Here is a 16,750-nt window from a genome sequence, read left to right as displayed (position 1 = left end):
TCTAACAGGTGTAAGCCCTCTTGCACAAGAGGGCAGTGTGGACACTTGGCAGGGATTTCTTGTGCAAGAAAGCCCTATGGCTAAAATGGCCGTCGGAGCTTTCTTGCACAAGAGAGCGCCCACACTGCCGTGGGAGCTCTTGTGCAAAAGCACAGTGTGCACATGGCAGTGTGGACGTTCTTGCGCAAGAAGCCACGAGTGTAGACATAGCCCAGGCGTGGGTGGCGGATTTGGAGTAGTTTGTCTTAGGAACCCTGCTTCCCCGGGATGGTTGCAGCACTGAGCTACTAGCGGACAGGGCGGATGCTATCCATAGTGCTAGGAAGGAGGCCAAAGGCCGATAGCAGAGCAGTGATGCATATTCAAGGCAGGCTTAAAGTTCAAAGAAAGGGAGGCGCCACCCCTGTTCCAGAGGTTGCCCCAGTGTTGGTCTAGGGGGGAGCCTACAATACATCAGTGGTCATACAGCTTGGGGGGAGGGGGAGGGCTCTACCTCATGGGGGGAGGCGCGTACCCCATGGTTTGCAGCTGTTGGAAATGGTCACAGGCCTGAATTGGAGGGGTCTGTTCTGTTGAACAGACAGGGGCAGGAGCGTGCGCAGTGTAAGCCTGGGGGGCACCACTGCTACCCTGCAGTGCGGGGGGGCGCTGGCCCGGCCCGGGGGGGGGGGGACAGAAAGTGACGGTGCATTCGTGACGGAGGCTGCGGCTGCGCTATTGCCTCTGCGGGAGGGGCCGCTTGCAGGCAGCAGATCGCGGGGGGTGAGCCCGGGGCTGGGGCGGTGCCTGTCGGGGGGGGCTGCACCCCACAGCTCGTGCGGGGTCTCCCCACGGCAGGAGGGTGGGGGGGGTCGGAGGGGTTTGGGTTGTGCCCGGCTGAGGGGGCGGGGCGAGGGGCGGGGCCCCACGAGCTCTGCGCCGGGCGGGGCTGTGGCCTCGGTTGCGCGTTACACGCAGGCGGCTCCGTGCGCGCTCCCGCGGCCGCTGTCGGTTCCCTGCGCGCTCCCGCGGCCGCCCCGCGCCTCGCCAGGGGCCCCGCCTGCCCGAGGGCCGGCGCAGGAGGTGCGTGGGGGGAGGGGAGAGGCGCGGGAGGGGCTGGAGGAGCGGGAGCAGGGGGAAGAGGCGCGGGAGGGGCTGGAGGGGGGGGGAGGGGCTGTTCACTCCTCACCCAGAGCTAAGACCCCAAATGCAGTTAAGGGGCAGCAGGTTTAAAGCCACACAAGGAAATATTTTTGTGTCTCCGTCAACCTGTGGAACTCCTTGCTTGAGGATGTTGTAAAGGGGCAGGAAACTGGGCTAGATGGACTTTTGTTCTGAGCCGGTTTGGCTGCTGTTAGGACACAGCCATAGGGTCAGGAACTGGGGGTACCGGGACGCTGTTGCACCTTCAGATCTGAAGTTGTTTCCATTCTATACAGGATTTACAGTTTGGTTCTATAGCTCTGAATCCCCACAGTACAAACCATCCCAGAACCTGTGGGCACTGCCCTTGGGCACTAGCGGGGACAATGGCCCCCTCTGCCTCCCCCCTCTCTGCACGACTGCTTACTTCTTACAGCAGAAGGAGATGGACTCTTCTGCCAGGTGTGTGTCACTCTGCCCTTAAATTGTAGGCAGATGTCAGTGCAGAGCCTGACTGCAAATCTCTCTCTGCAGCTGCTGTGTGGCTGTGCATTTGGTCTGAGGCTGAGAGAATTCCTAGCTACAAACTTTGAGTTCAGTTTCCTGCTAAACTGGTCTGGCTATTTCTCCCAGAGTATATTTAGCTGTTGAATAATCCTGCCACCTCACTACAGACTAATTGCACCAAAGTTCATGTTGCTATGGAGAAACCCATTGTTTCCTTACACTGCTCTATTATACTGCAGATTTACAGACTTTGCTCTCAGGGTAAATCTGTGCCGTGGTGTACGTGCAGAATTCACATCCCCCGCAGATTTCTGGGCTTCCCACAGAAAAATATCATGCCTCCCTCTTTGCCAGCATGAGCACCTGGATTTAGGTGGGTGGAGACGTAAATTGCTAGGGGGCTGGACATGCAGGAGGGAGGGTTGCTGTCCCTCTTGCTTGCTATTGCAGCCCACCCGTTGTGGAGGGGCAGGCCTTCAAGGTGTGTCTGAGGAGGTAGGCATGGGGCTCTGTCCCCTCAGCAGAGGAGAACGAAGCAGCCTCCTGTGTAATGAATTGTTCCTATTGTCGTGAATGAATTCCCCCAGGAATATACGACAGATGTAACCGTTTCAAGGACAGTAGGTCTTACAAGTGCTTATGGTGCTTACGTGATTAAAACTAGTCTACATTTTTGGACTGATAGATCACTATGTGCTTAGGAACTTGGTAGTTCTGCCCTTCCTGGGGATGGTCAGTAGCCAGTAGGAATTGTGAGTTTGAATTCCCAGCCCTCTGCAGTTGCTTGTGATGTAACACTGGGCATGTGGCTGCATAGACTTGTTCACTAAAAGCTAGAAGTAAAGGGTCGATACTTTACTATGTGACCTGGGTTTGGGGATTTTCCCCAATGCTTCTCAATCCCATTCTCTACCCACTGTATTGCAGCTTAAATAAATTACAAAAATAATTGAAACTAGCATGATTACATGCAGATTGTTGCAGAATTTTAAAATATCTTGCACAGGATTGTTAATTTTTTGGTGAAGGAGTTTTTTTTTTTTTTACACAGAATTCCCCCAGGAGTAAAACTGAATTGTAACCTATTTAAGAGGAGGAGAATTCTAATTCATTACAGAAGGCTGGCAGTCTTAAATAGGTTCTCTTGCTCCCCATTTATTTCTTTTTCATTAACTTCCCTACCCAGGGTCTGTCAATATGGAGCTGCCTTGTCATTTTATGTTAAGAAATACTAGTTGAAGTCCAATGCAAATGGTACAAGATCAGCTGCCTGAGTCTCTCCTGCAAACAGCGGTGCAAAGTCCTGCTTTCTCGCTTCCACGGGGGCTTCTCTGACCCCTGCGATCTAACCTGGCAACGTAATGAAGTCAGTCGTTTTAGAAGTGAGGCCCAGGGCTTGACAGGTTTTGAGTGACTAGAGTACGGATGCCGGCGGCAAGAGCCTCTCCATATCTGCAGCAATGAGGACACGCTCTCGTGCTCTGCCATCGTGCTGCTACTGACACCTGAGGGAGGCACCTCAGTGGCTTAGAGGGGAGTTCAGTCTCTATGGGGCCAGGCCTCTGAGCAGAGGGCCAGTCAGTGCTAATGGCGGGTTTGCGCCAGGGGTACACATCTGACAGGAGGTGGCCTGAGACCAGCAGTTCATTTCAAACAAGCTACGGAACTGCCATCCGATAGAAACCATTTTCCTTCACTGCAGGCCAGGAGGAATTTGAACCCATGAGCCATGGCTGCTGTGAGGCAAAGCTCCAGTGCCACTAACAATCGCTGGGGCCACTCTCTGCCACACCCTAAGTGTCTGTCGGCACTGGGCACCTACGAGAGGGCAGGTCTACCGCGTGGCTGATCCTTATCCTTGTATTTGGCATCGTAGGTCCTTGCTCCTCAGCCTCTACGAAACAATGCTCCGGCTCCGGCTCCTGACGTGGGACGTGAAGGACACGCTGCTCCGGCTCCGGCACCCAATAGGGGAGAATTACTCTGCTCTGGCCCAGGTTCACGGAGTCCAGGTGCGGCCGGAGGCTCTCACTAAGTCTTTCCATCAGGCTTACAAAGCCCAGAGCAAGCACTTCCCCAACTATGGCCTGAGCAAGGGGCTCAGCTCCAAGCAGTGGTGGGCAGACGTGGTCAAACAGACCTTCAGACTCGCTGGCGTCCATGAGGACAGGCTCCTCACCTCCATTGCGGAAAGTCTCTATCGGGAGTACTGCAGTGCCCAGACCTGGGAGCTGCTACCAGGTGCCAGGGAGACTCTGGGGCAGTGCCGCCAGCTGGGCATCCGCATGGCCGTAATCTCCAACTTCGACATGCGGCTGGAGAAGATTCTGTCTCACTGCAACCTCAGGCATCATTTTGACTTTGTCTTGACCTCGGAGGAGGCTGGCTTCGCCAAGCCAGACCTGCGGATTTTTCAGAGGGCTCTACACATTTCTGGGGTCGCCCCCCAGCAGGCGGCTCATGTGGGGGACAGTTATGTGAAGGACTATAGGGCAGCCCGAGATGCGGGCATGCACAGCTTCCTGCTCACAGCGGCGGGGTGTGCAAACAGGTGGGAGCGAGAGGTACCAAAGGAGCATGTGCTGCCTTCGCTTACCCACCTGCTGTCTGTTATCGGGAAGGGTTAATGGCGAATTCCCTCGCCTCCCCACAGGGACGACGTGGATTCCAGGCATTACAAAGAGGGATGGGTTGTGCTGCAGGGGGAGGAGAGGGGATTTGGTTCTCCACCTGGTGAATCAGGTTCTAAAGAATCTGCTATAGAGAGGGGGCAAAGGAAAGCCCTCTGACCCCAGGGAGACGTACGTGCTGGCATCACCCACAACAGAACATTTGTGATCCAATGCAATAAACCACTACAGCTCCTTGGCACTTCTCTGCCCCTTTCCTCCAGAGCTCTCAGCACCGACCGGAGGGGGCTCAGTGCTGTTGTCATTTCGGGGGGGGGGGCTACAGGAATGACGGCAAAGGTCACCCAGCACGTCGGCACAAGGACCAGAGTGTCAAGCGAGTGTCCTGTCCCTGGCAGCTCTGAGCCCAGCCGTGAACCCTCCGCGAGGAAGGGAAGAGCCTTTCTTCCATGCTTCAATGAGCAAAGCCGCCCTCTAAACACCCTATACGCTGACCCACCACAGCCGCCCTCTAAACACCCTATACGCTGACCCACCACAGCCGCCCTCTAAACACCCTATACGCTGACCCACCACAGCCGCCCTCTAAACACCCTATACGCTGACCCACCACAGCCGCCCTCTAAACACCCTATACGCTGACCCACCACAGCCGCCCTCTAAACACCCTATACGCTGACCCACCACAGCCGCCCTCTAAACACCCTATACGCTGACCCACCACAGCCGCCCTCTAAACACCCTATACGCTGACCCACCACAGCCGCCCTCTAAACACCCTATACGCTGACCCACCACAGCCGCCCTCTAAACACCCTATACGCTGACCCACCACAGCCGCCCTCTAAACACCCTATACGCTGACCCACCATGCGGGCTGGTGGTGAGGATCCCATGGGATTCCCCCTGGCCATGGGGCAAAGACTGGGTCTGGGGGTGCTGACAACTGCTCCAAGTCAGAAACTGGCCAGCAGCCCAGGCTGAGCAGGTACTTGCTGCCATGCCCCAGCCAAGTGCCATGAAAGCCGCCTAAGGACAAGCAGCTAGTGAGCAGTAAGCTGTGCTGCAGGCCCCTGCACTGCCTGGCCACGCAGACCTGGCTGCTGAGCCACTTTGAAACAGAAGCAGCTGGAAGGGCACGTCCGTATCTGGCAGACTAAAGGTGCAGCCCAGCGTGCTGCAGACAGTGGGGCTGTGTGTAGACTGACCAGTTTTTCCGGAAAATCAGCCGCTTTTCCGGAAAAACTTGCCAGCTGTCTACACTGCCGCTTGAATTTCCGCAAAAGCACTGACGATCTCATGTAAGATTGTTAGTGCTTTTTGCGGAAATACTGTGCTGCTCCCATTCGGGCAAAAGTCCTTTTGCGCCAAAGGGCCAGTGTAGACAGCTCAGATTTGTTTTCCACAAAAAAGCCCCGATCGCAAAAATGACGATCGGGGCTTTTTTGCACAAAAGCACGTCTAGATTGGCCACGGACGCTTTTCCACAAAAAGTGCTTTTGTGGAAAAGTGTCCATGCCAATCTAGATGCTCTGTTCCGAAAATGCTTTTAACAGAAAACTTTTCCGTTAAAAGCATTTCCGGAAAATCATGCCAGTCTAGACAAGCCCATGTCAAGGAGTTAAAAACCAAGATACTTGTATTTAAAAAGGGGAGAAGCTGGCCCAAGCCAGGGTCCCTAAGTCTAACCACACGAGGCTGTGCCTCGTTTCTAAGCCACTTGTCCCTGAACCCACCCAACATGGATCAGATTTTAGGAGCCCTGCACAGACACAGAGCTGCAGCTCTGTCTGCAGAAATGAGCAGTGGAGAGCGGCGCTGACATCTGCGGCTGTGGGTACCCGCGGGTAGAAAGGGATAGCCACGGATTAGCAGGGATCTATCGGTTTTATGCCATATTTATCAACAGGCTTTTCTGTGGCACTCAGCTTGGTAGGATCTCAGTGCTTCTCGCACAGCCATGAATTTAGTCTCCGCTGCCCCTCTGAAGTCTGGTGGGGCGAGCCCCTGTTCTGTGGGGGGGGACTCAGGCATAAAGCTGTTCCAGGACAGGTGGATAGGATAGGCTGACAGATTAAAATGTATTGTTCGAACCACAGCTACAAGGTATAGGGTGGTAGTGACCAGATCAGAGGGGCAATATGTAACTTGTCTGTAGCACGGAATTAGAGGGGTTGCAGGAAGTGTGTTTTATCTGGCCTGCAGGGAGCAGAAGTGTCCCACTTTTTGCGGAAAAGCGTCTGTGCCAATCTAGACGTGGTTTTGCACAAGAAAGCCCCGATCGCCATCGGGGCTTTTTTGCACAAAAGTTTTCAGCTGTCTACACTGGCCCTTTTGCGCAAAAGCATTTCCGGAAAAGGGCTTTTGCCCGAACGGGAGCAGCATAGCATTTCGGCAAGAACACTGACAATCTTACAGGAGATCGTCAGTGTTCTTGCGGAAATTCAAGCGGCCAGTGTAGACAGCTGGCAAGTTTTTCCTTGGGCCAGTCTAGATGCAGCCCAAGATGGGCCAATGAGCCAACCCTGCAGGGCAAGTCCAGTGTAACTAGACTGCCTGGAAAGAGTTCTAGGGGGCTGCTGCTGTTACAAAAGAAGCTCCCAGCAGGCACTTGGGCGGTAGCCAGAGCCTATTTCGGTCCAAGACACTGATCTAGAAAGGGTTAAGCACTAGCAGGCTCACTAATCCAGATTCCACCTTTTGCGACATTTTAAGAGAGAATGCTTGTGGGTTTACATTTGGGGTTAGAGGCTGAAAAATGTAGCCAAACAGTCCAGCTACGTCTAGACTGGCAGGATTTTCCACAAATGCTTTTAACGGAAAACTTTTCCGTTAAAAGCATTTGCGGAAAAGAGCGTTTCTAGATTGGCACGGATGCTTTTCTGCAAAAGCACTTTTTGTGGAAAAGCGTCCGTGGCCAATCTAGACGAGCTTTTGTGCAAAAAAGCCCCGATCGCCATTTTCGTGATCGAGGTTTTTTTGGGCAAAACAAATCTGAGCTGTCTACACTGGCCCTTTTGTGCAAAAGCTTTGCGCAAAAGGAACTTTTGCCTGAACAGGAGCAGCATAGTATTTCCGCAAGAAGCACTGATTTCAGACAGTAGGAAGTCAGTGTCTTGCGGAAATTCAAGCAGCCAGTGTAGACAGCTGGCAAGTTTTTCCGCAAAAGCAGCTGCTTTTGTGGAAAAACTTGCCAGTCTAGACACAGCCTCCTTGTCTATCTCTGCAGTCAGTTAATTCAGAGACCAAACAGAGATGTTAACATCGAGATGAACTATGAAGCTTTGTCTACACTGCAGAGTTTTATGCAAGAAGCTTTTTGTGGAAGAGATCTTCCGCAAAAACTTCTTGCGCAAAAGCGCGTCCACACCTCAAAAGAGCATCACAAAAGCCATGCGCTTTTGCGCAAGAGAGCATCCATGCTGCATGGACACTCTTGCACAAGAAAGCTCTGAGTGCCATTAACAGAATGGCCATCAGAGCACCTGTGTTTTTTCTGATAGGCTCTTTTTGCACAAGAAACCCCTGCAGAGTGTCCATACTTGCCTTTTTGCACAAGAGCTGTAGCAAAAAAAGGAGTTATTCCTCATGGGGAGAGGAATAACTCTACCCATAAAAGCCCTCTATCCTGTTGATTTACTGTATTTTTTTTTTTTTGTTGCTGTTGTTGTTTTTTTTTGTGCAAAAATGATCTTGAGGTGTGGAAGCTCTGCCGGTTTTTGCGCAAAAACAGTCACATTTGTGCAAACACCTTGTAGTGTAGACATAGCCTGAGTGTAGTAATAGGCTGTGTCTACATTGGCACACTTTTCTGTAAAAGGGATGCTAATGAGACACTTCGGAATTGCAAATGCCACGGAGGATTTAAATATCCCACGCGGTATTTGCATGAACATGGCTGCTGCTTTTTTCCAGCTCGGGGTTTTGCCAGAGAAAAGCGCCAGTCTAGACGGGATCTTGCGGAAAATAAACCCTTTTCCGGAAGAGCCCTTATTCCTACTTGAAAGTAGGACTGGCGCTTTTCTCCGGCAAAACCCCGAGCCGGAAAAAAGCGGCAGCCATGTTCATGCAAATGCCGTGGGGGAAATTTAAATCCCCCGCGGCATTTGCAATTCCGAAGTGTCTCATTAGCATCCCTTTTACAGAAAAGGGTGCCAATGTAGACACAGCCATAGTGTCTCCAGCTCATCGGGCTCACCCTGCATTGGACATTGTACTAGAACCTATGGAACTAATGCGGAACGAACTCAGGTGGCTCTAGAGCTCACTAGCTGTCCTATGAACCTGACACAAGCCTTTTGTTCGTGATTGTCTGTGTGATCTTCCAACTGCTGCTCTTCTTTTTTAACAAAGCTTAGTTTTGGTAACAAGAATTGGCTGTATGTGGGTGTTTGGGTAAGGTCTGAGGTACTCCTTGGCCAGGTAATGGGTCTGAGCCTTTGGGACTGGTGGAATTGTGTGTAGGGTGAATAGGGTTTTCCATCACCCCCTCGTACTTGACTTGCCTCTCGGGGGAAGCCCAAGGTTGGATTATGTTAAGGCAATTGTGTTTCTGACTTCTGGGTAACAAGTAAGGTATCGCCAAAGCTGTTTTATTGCTGGATTAGTGACTCTAGAAACGATCTCCAGTTTGTGGATTGTCTGCCCCATTCTTTGTGATTTGCCTGTATTGGGCACGTCCCGTGTGGCCCCTGGCAGCCTCGTCACGCGGTGCCAGGAGTGACAGAAGAGGCAGCGGGTGATGTGCCCAGTTGGGGGTCTCTGCTGAAGGCTCCCGCTTCTCCCCACAGAGCTGGCAGGTGAGCTGCTGCCCCGTGCCAGGAGTCACTCACTGAACAAGTGAGATGCTCTGGTGGGCCACAGCAAAGGCGGGGTAGATGGGCTCAGTGAAGACCTCCCGGTGCGAGTGGAGGATGACGCAGGCAGTGGGGTCGTAGAACAGCACTTCTCCCCCGTCCAAGTCGACCACCACCCCCACCTGCGTGGGGCACTTGACTAGCTCCACCACCTGATGGTGGCTGTTGTGTGAGAAGCGGAACTCCTTATCGTAGCGGGAGAACACCCAGGAGAAGGGATTATAGCCCAGCCGGGCCGCGTTGCCAGGCCCTTTGCGCTGCAGGGAGCTGGAAGAAATGCCCAGCTTGTATGCACAGCTCTTGTCCACGCTGACCCTCCAGGCGTGGGTCCCTCTGTGGAAGGCCTTCGCGCCCACGGCGTTGGGCCAGTGGTCGAAGCGCTCTGGGCAGTCTGGACAGGGCTTCGCCCTCTTGGGGCTGAAGGCCAAGGTTCGCTTGTCTTCGGACAGGGCCAGCAGGGGGCTGACGGTTCTTTCATCTATGTGAACCTCTTCCAAACCTGCGAGGGAAGCCAAACAAGCAGTCAGGCTGAGCCACGGGCCCTGGGCCAGGATCTAGCTTGTGGCCATACTTCCCCGAGGAAGCGGCTCTGGGCCGAGGCCACCATGGCTTCCTCTGGCGCTTGTCAGCACCTACCTGGGCCTGCAGGCCAGGGGCCAGGCAGGGCTGCTGCTGAGGGGATGAAACCTCCAGGAACGGCCATCAGCCGGCTTGTGGGCCACAGGATCCTGGGTCCCGTCTGCCTCACCACGGCTGAGGATGGGGGTGCAGGAACCGGAGGGGAGGGCCTTTCCCAAAGTGGACAGGCCTGGCTAGGCCACATTTGCCAGCACAAAGCCCCCCCCCCCTTTCTTCCCTGAAGCCCCACTCCCCACAAGCTGGGGAGCCCAGGCGAGCTGCGCAAGCCTCACTTGCCCCAGGCGGGCAGCCCGGGGGGACGGGATACAAGCTGGGGGCTGCCCTGGGCAAGTGGAGGGTCCACTGCGGCTCCCACAGCCAGGCTGCAGCTGCAAGGCCCTGCCCAGAGCTGGGGGGGGGTAAGAGCTGCACGGGCAGCTGTGGTGCATGTGTTCAGGGCAGCCGGGGGGCAGGGACACAGGCAGGGGCCGGCTTTCAACCCCACCCCACTCAGGGCAGGAGGGAGAGAAGGCTCCCTGGCCCCTCTCTGGGGGAAGAGAGGTAGAGTGAGCCGGTGGGAAACACTCCAGAATCAGCCTCCCAATCAGATTAGCTTCACAAAACTAACGTGGTCCCTCCAGATACTCTAATGCAGGCGCTTTGTGTTGACTTCCGAGCGTGTCAGGACGTTCAGGTCCCATTTTAAGCTTCTCTCTGCGACCATTAGGGCTAGAAACGTCTCCACGCGCTGGGTTTTTTCAGTAAAACTGCTGCTCTCCACAGGCCTTGCAATGAAGCGGTGAGGTCTGGCAACACTGCTCTGAACATGCAGCCTTTCTAACGCCACGGCCAGTGCTGCGCCGCGGTGCTGGCTCCCCTTTGTACTCTGGGCCACGTCTCTGCAGCATGGCACTGCTGAAGCAAAGAAGCATCAGCCCTGTTCTCGTTAGCGCCGGCTGCTGCTGAGCGAATTGTGAGCGGCGGAGGAGGAATTCCCACTAACAAGCCGCTCTCTGCGGACGCGCCCTGGTGCATGCGGAGACTCTGACGCGCGCTTTGAAGTTGCTCTCAGCTCCCACTTGCTTTCGCACACACAGGCCTGGGGAGCGGGCGCACCAGGCAACCCGGGTGTTTGCTTAGGCACAGGAGGACTCCGCTTGCAGGGGGGTCCCTGGAGGAATGTGCAGCTGGGAGCAAGACACTGACCTGTGGCACAGCTGAGAACAGCAGAGGCCCACAGCTGGTGCAGTAATGGACTCTGAACACATTTCTGATTAAAGTTTAACTTCTCCGACTCCTGAGGCTCCAGGATTCCATCAGCTGCCTCTGTCCTAGGAAGGGAAACAGAGGAACCATTTCAACACCACTGAGCCAGGCTGCTCCCCGAGGGACGATGGAATGCAGCAAAACTACACCCAGGACGAGGCGTCTTCCTCTAGGCTCCCCCAGGCTGGTTTCAGGAGCGTTTGACTCCAGGCAGTTAGACAGACACTCATGATTTACAGTGAAACCCCAACACCCAGGAGTTGTTCCGCTTCCCACAGCGCCTGTTGAGATAGCGCAAACCGGTGGGAGGCAGCTCTGCTGTGTGAGCGTGCTAGGGTGGACCAATCTGATTTCCTGTAAAGCCCTCTACAGACTTAGCCTCATGCTGCGGGTAGGGACAGCCCAGCTGCCTGGCGGGTCTGACATGGCCTGGAAAGGAGACTGATCCCTGCAGGACCTGGCTCACTCATGGAGTTTCCTGGGCTGGTAAGGAAGGGCTGAGGCCCTGAGGTTTGCTCCTAATCAGAGCTAGGCACGAGGCAGAAATGTGCCACCATCAGGAATGCAGGCAGTGCTAAGGAGGGTGATAATTACAGCTTCCTGCAGGGGGCGCTCACAGCACCAGAGGAAAGGCAGCCTCCTTCCAGCCCAAATTGAAAAGTCATCCCGTTAGGCCACCAGGCAATTCCCGCCAGGTTCCCCTTCTCAGGGGCTGTGAAAGGCCCAGGGTGCTGGGGGCCAGTGGCAGCACTGCCGGGCTCTCTGCACCTCACGGGTCTGGTTAATAAGGAGGCTGCGCGAATGCAGAGCCCGCCCTCCAGGAGGAAGTGCAAAGACAACATGAACTTGCTCCCGCTCTGTGCAGTTCTGCGCTGGGCCTGCCCGCAGGCTTGGAGCCCTGCAGGCCCTGGCACACACAGTCCCACAAGGGACTCGATAAAGTAAGTCTGCCCGAGAACGGGGAGGGAGCCAGGAAGGGCCCTGAACATTCGGTTACTCACCTCTCGAAGATCTCCTGCTCTGCGAGCTGGGGACAAGGGGAGAGACAATCACAAAGGGTGAAATTCTCATCTTCCTATCTATTTTAGAAATGTCTGTCTGTCCGTCCGTGAGACCATTTGTTCAAGAACTGCTAAGTGGTAAGAGCTAAGACCACCAAGTGTGGCATGCAGCAACCATTCGTTTGCTTGCCTTCTGGTTTCTGGGCTTGTAAGGAGCGTTCTGGTCCCATCTTCTCAGCAGCCAGTAGGGCTAGGCACAAACTTTGTTTCAATGAAAACCAAGATTGTGACATAATCAATAGGCCTCTTACAATTTTTGCTGCTCTTCTCTGAAACTGATCCGATTGCAATATACTTGTTTGAGATGGGGCGAACAGGACAGCATGCTGGAGATTTCTGTGTACCATGGATTTACACAGAGGCATGTGATACGTTTTGTCTTATTATCTATCCCTTTCCTAATGGTTTTAACACAGTTTGCATTTTTGACTGCCACTGCACATCGAGCAGATGTTTTCAGAGAACTATCCACAGTGACGCCAAGGTCTCTTTGGAGCGGTAACAGCTCATTTCAATCACATTGCTTTGTACGTATAGTTGGGATTATGTTTTCAAATGTGCATTACATTTGCACTGATCAACACTGAATTTCCAACACTGGTGCAAGAGGCCTGACGTCAGGCTCTCCCTGGTGTTTCAAAGCGGCAGCACCGCATGGAGCCCAGGGTCAGCAGCAGTCCCCAGCTGACTCTGGGCTCCATGCAGCACTATTACCTTTGAAGTGCAGCAACAGCCGTAGGGCTCTTGCTACACTTCAAAAGTGGAGGTGCCCTAACGACTAATCGAATAGTCAATGCACAATTCATCGACTATTCAATTAGTCCATTACTCGATATTTAACATCCTTAGTAAGGGGAGACCAGCGGGAACATTTCAGAAGTTCCCGCACCTGTTCCTAGCTCTTAGGGGGCAGCCACATTTCTCTGCCCATTCCAGCCAGGTGACTCCCTGGGTAGCCACAGCAGCTTCCCATGACCAGTGAAGGGACATGGCTGATCTGGGATGCAAACGTGAGTCGGTCCTGAACTGCCAAATGCCGCCCTCCAGAGCCAACAGCAACAGCAGGAGAAGCATGGCTGCAGGCTAGACCGGTCCTCAGCACAGGACTGTGGTACTTACCACCAGGCCATGGTCATTGAGGTTGGTGATCATGTCTACTAGGTAGGTCCGGAGAGCAGTGAGTTTCTGCAGGGACTCGGTCCAGTGAGCTCGCTGGGTCAGGATGCTCTGGTGAGCCCTCTCCTCCTCCACGTGCACCTTCTCCAGCAGTCGCTGCTCTTCATTCTCACACATGCTTCTCACAAGGATCAGTCTCTGGACCACCACTTCCCGGGCCCCGCTGGCCGCACTCTGCCGCAGCAAAGACAAGGGAGGGAGAGAGGTCGGGTGACCCTGCCTGGGTGCAGCAGCCGTCCCACTGGCACGCTGGAAAGCTACCACCAGAGCTGGCTTTCAGGGCACCCCAACGCTGAATTAACCTCCCTGAAGTCACTGGGCTCACAGTGGTGTAAGCCAGTGTGAGGTGGGAACCGGGCATCTCCAGCTCCCATTGCCATGTTTCTAAGGTACCAGCTGGTGTTGCCATGGATACTAAGTGCCAGCTTGACACTCAGCAAGGACCAAAATTTCAGCTTTGTATAAAAACCAAGTTTTAGCCCATGTCATATTGAGGAAAGGAGCCCTTGCTGATGAAGCAGCAGCGCGGGGAGGGGAAGGTGGGCAGGCAGGAACAGATACATGCAGGGAGCTGGCTTAAAAAACAGCTCCACATGTGTACCATCTCTGGGGAGCCGACTGCTGCCCTGCATGTAACCGTGCAAGCACCGAAATGTTCAGCAATTGCACGATTACTTCATGAAAGGCATTTTAACATCCCTAGTTAATACCGTGGGAGACCCAGGAAAACTGCCTGTTCGTTCCGGGGGATGGTCAGCGAGGGTGCCTACACATAGCCGGGCCCAAAGAGTAAAGCCGCACGGGGCAGCCGCGGTGCTTGTGCTGAGTGGGGGTTTGTCCCCTGTGAGATGCAGGCTGTACGTGTCAGCTCTGCCCGCGCTACCCTAGCTCGGACAGGGCGGAGAGTTACCAGAGCACTTTGGTTCTTCCCGGGCAGCACCTCGGCCATGTATTTGGTGATGGCAGCACTCTGCAGCTGGAGCTTCTCACACCGATCCACGAGCTGATTCTAAAACAGAGAACCAGAGCTCTGTACTTGGCCCCTCTGCCCAGCCAGCACCGCGGCGCTCAGCTTTCAGGGACGTTGTCATTCAACCTCCCTTTGCACCAGCTCCCTGGGCGCTGCCGGCTCTCAGCCCCACTGCAATCAGCTGCAAACACACCCCAGCTTTGCACCAAGAAATAAACCCCTGGCTTGTGATAAAGTCTGGTGCTTGGTGGAAGAAGTACCGCATGGGACTACAATCTCCCTGAAAGCCCGTGTGTTTCCTGATCCCCACTGGTAGAATCTGCATGTGGGCGCCTGATTCTCTGACACGTCCGGGCTCCTTTACGCCGCTCTGGCATCGGGAGGAGACAGAATCTCAGTGGAAATAGCTTCTAGGACTATCCCCAGCATAAGGGCTTTTATACCTCCCTCCCTAGCCACTGGCATGGAGCATGCAAAGGGGGGAGGGGAGGGTGCCGCCATGGCTAGATCAAAATAGCTCCTGCTAGTCTCACCTGGAATGGCTGGGGGGGCTGTTGCAGCCAAACATAGCTTGGGGCAGGCCTGAGGCTGCTCTGGGGATGCCACGAATGGGCAGCCCAAGCCACGGAGCCCAAGCAGCCTTTGATCTCGCATTACTGAACTGACCAGGGTGCCCAGGCCTCCCTCCGAATCATGGCCCACAGGGCAACCCCCATCCCTGCCCATCTGTAACATGGGACAGGATCGGCTCCGCCAGGGGGCGCTCACAGCCTGCCCTCATGTCTGTAGTCACTCGTGCCGATGTATGATTGGCCACCTAAGTCACAGCGCATCGCTGCTGCTCGCTGATTGGATGGCTGGGACTTTTTAAGCGGGGGACTGTGGCCGAAGGCGCTTTCCAGGCTCAGTCCCTGGAGGGGGCGGGTTGCGCCTGGAAGGCTGCGCAGTCCCCGGCGCTCGCCCCGCAAGGGCTCCCGGCGCGCTTGGGTGGGCTCCCCGCGGGGGGAGGGACACGCAGCAATAGCCCGGCCCGCGGCAGCCCCCTCCCCCGGCCCCGCTCACCCGCAGCTCCGCAGCCTTCTCCTCCAGCGCCGTGAGCCGGTGGCCGCGGCAGCCGCCCAGCTGGGCGCACTGGGCGCAGACGGGCTGGCGGTGGGCGGCGCAGAACCAGCCCCGCTCCAGCCCGTGCTCCGGGCAGCGCCCCCCGGGCTCCGCCCGCCCGCCGCCAGCTGCCCCCGCCGGGCTCCGGCCCACCGGCTCCGCGCCCAGGGGCGGCCCCGTCCCCTCCTGCGCCATGGGCCGCGCTGCCGGCGGGACGGACTCGGGCGCTGCTGGGAGCGGGCGGCACCTGCTCAGGTGCGAGCGACCGGCGGGCGGGGCCGGGGGAAAGTGAAGTTCGAGCGCGCGCGCCCCGCCCGAGCGCTGCGCGCACACAGCTACAGCCTGCCCTGCGCGCACACACACACACCTACAGCCTGCCCTGCGCGCACACACACACACCTACAGCCTGCCCTGCACACACACTGTCCTGCGTGCACACACCTACAGCCTGACCTGTACACACACACCTACACACTGCCCTGCACACACACAGCTACACCCTGCCCTGCACGCACATACCTACAGCCTGACCTGTACACACACTGCCCTGCACACACACACACCTACACCCTGCCCTGTGCACGCACACACCTACACCCTGCCCTGCACACACACACACCTACAGCCTGCCCTGCACACACACTGTCCTGCGTGCACACACCTACAGCCTGACCTGTACACACACACCTACAGCCTGCCTGACCTGTACACACACACCTACAGCCTGCCTTGTACACACACACTGCCCTGCGTGCACACACACCTACACCCTGCCCTGCACGCACACACCTACAGCCTGACCTGTACACACACACCTACACCCTGCCCGACCTGTACACACACACCTACACCCTGCCCTGTACACACACACCTACACCCTGCCCTGTACACACACACTGCCCTGCGTGCACACACACCTACACACTGCCCTGCACGCACACACACTACCCTGCATGCACGCACACACCTACACACTGCCCTGCACACACACACACACCTACACACTGCCCTGCACAAACACACCTATACCCTGTCCTGTACACACACGCTGCCCTGCGCACACACACACCTACAGCCTGCCCTGCACACACACTGTCCTGCATGCGCACACCTACAGCCTGACCTGTACACACACACACACACACCTACAGCCTGCCCTGCACACACACTGTCCTGCGTGCGCACACCTACAGCCTGACCTGTACACACACACGTACACACTGCCCTGCGCGCACACAGCTACACCCTGCGCTGCACACACACATACACACACCCCTACAGCCTGCCCTGCACACACACTGTCCTGCGTGCGCACACCTACAGCCTGACCTGTACACACACACACACACCTACAGCCTGCCCTGCACACACACTGTCCTGCGTGCGCACACCTACAGCCTGACCTGTACACACACACCTACACACTGCCCTGCGCGCACACAG

The 16,750-nt window shown here is 55.7% G+C and overlaps 2 protein-coding genes across 7 annotated transcripts; one reads left to right on the top strand and one right to left on the bottom strand.

Moving 5' to 3' along the window:
• Positions 1 to 624: 624 nt before the first annotated feature.
• Positions 625 to 4,500, top strand: HDHD3 (haloacid dehalogenase like hydrolase domain containing 3). 5 transcript variants are annotated; one of them, XM_075905135.1, is made up of 2 exons: positions 625 to 762; positions 3,506 to 4,500. In XM_075905135.1, the coding sequence occupies exon 2, from the start codon at positions 3,534 to 3,536 to the stop codon at positions 4,254 to 4,256; it is 723 nt and encodes a 240-aa protein (XP_075761250.1). In that variant the 5' UTR covers positions 625 to 762; positions 3,506 to 3,533; the 3' UTR covers positions 4,257 to 4,500. The 5 variants fall into 5 exon arrangements, with proteins under 5 accessions (XP_075761250.1, XP_075761249.1, XP_075761247.1 ...); XM_075905134.1 differs by lacking the exon at positions 625 to 762 and adding an exon at positions 887 to 1,062 and having other exon boundaries at positions 2,816 to 4,500; XM_075905132.1 differs by lacking the exon at positions 625 to 762 and adding an exon at positions 887 to 1,062 and having other exon boundaries at positions 2,681 to 4,500.
• A 4,335-nt stretch (positions 4,501 to 8,835) lies between these two features.
• Positions 8,836 to 16,042, bottom strand: BSPRY (B-box and SPRY domain containing). Of its 2 annotated transcripts, none has more exons than XM_075905223.1 (7): positions 15,707 to 16,042; positions 15,269 to 15,674; positions 14,147 to 14,245; positions 13,180 to 13,410; positions 12,001 to 12,026; positions 10,940 to 11,064; positions 8,836 to 9,614 (listed from the first exon to the last, which is right to left on the bottom strand). In XM_075905223.1, exons 2-7 carry the CDS (start codon positions 15,500 to 15,502, stop codon positions 9,088 to 9,090), a joined length of 1,242 nt encoding a protein of 413 aa, XP_075761338.1. In that variant the 5' UTR covers positions 15,503 to 15,674; positions 15,707 to 16,042; the 3' UTR covers positions 8,836 to 9,087. The 2 variants fall into 2 exon arrangements, with proteins under 2 accessions (XP_075761338.1, XP_075761339.1); XM_075905224.1 differs by having other exon boundaries at positions 15,269 to 15,642.
• Between the last annotated feature and the right edge of the window lie 708 nt (positions 16,043 to 16,750).

This window comes from Pelodiscus sinensis, chromosome 22, assembly GCF_049634645.1.
Source record: "Pelodiscus sinensis isolate JC-2024 chromosome 22, ASM4963464v1, whole genome shotgun sequence".
NCBI lineage: Eukaryota > Metazoa > Chordata > Testudines > Trionychidae > Pelodiscus > Pelodiscus sinensis.
Note: the sequence above shows the minus strand (reverse complement) of the source record. Positions and strands in the feature narration are given on the sequence as shown.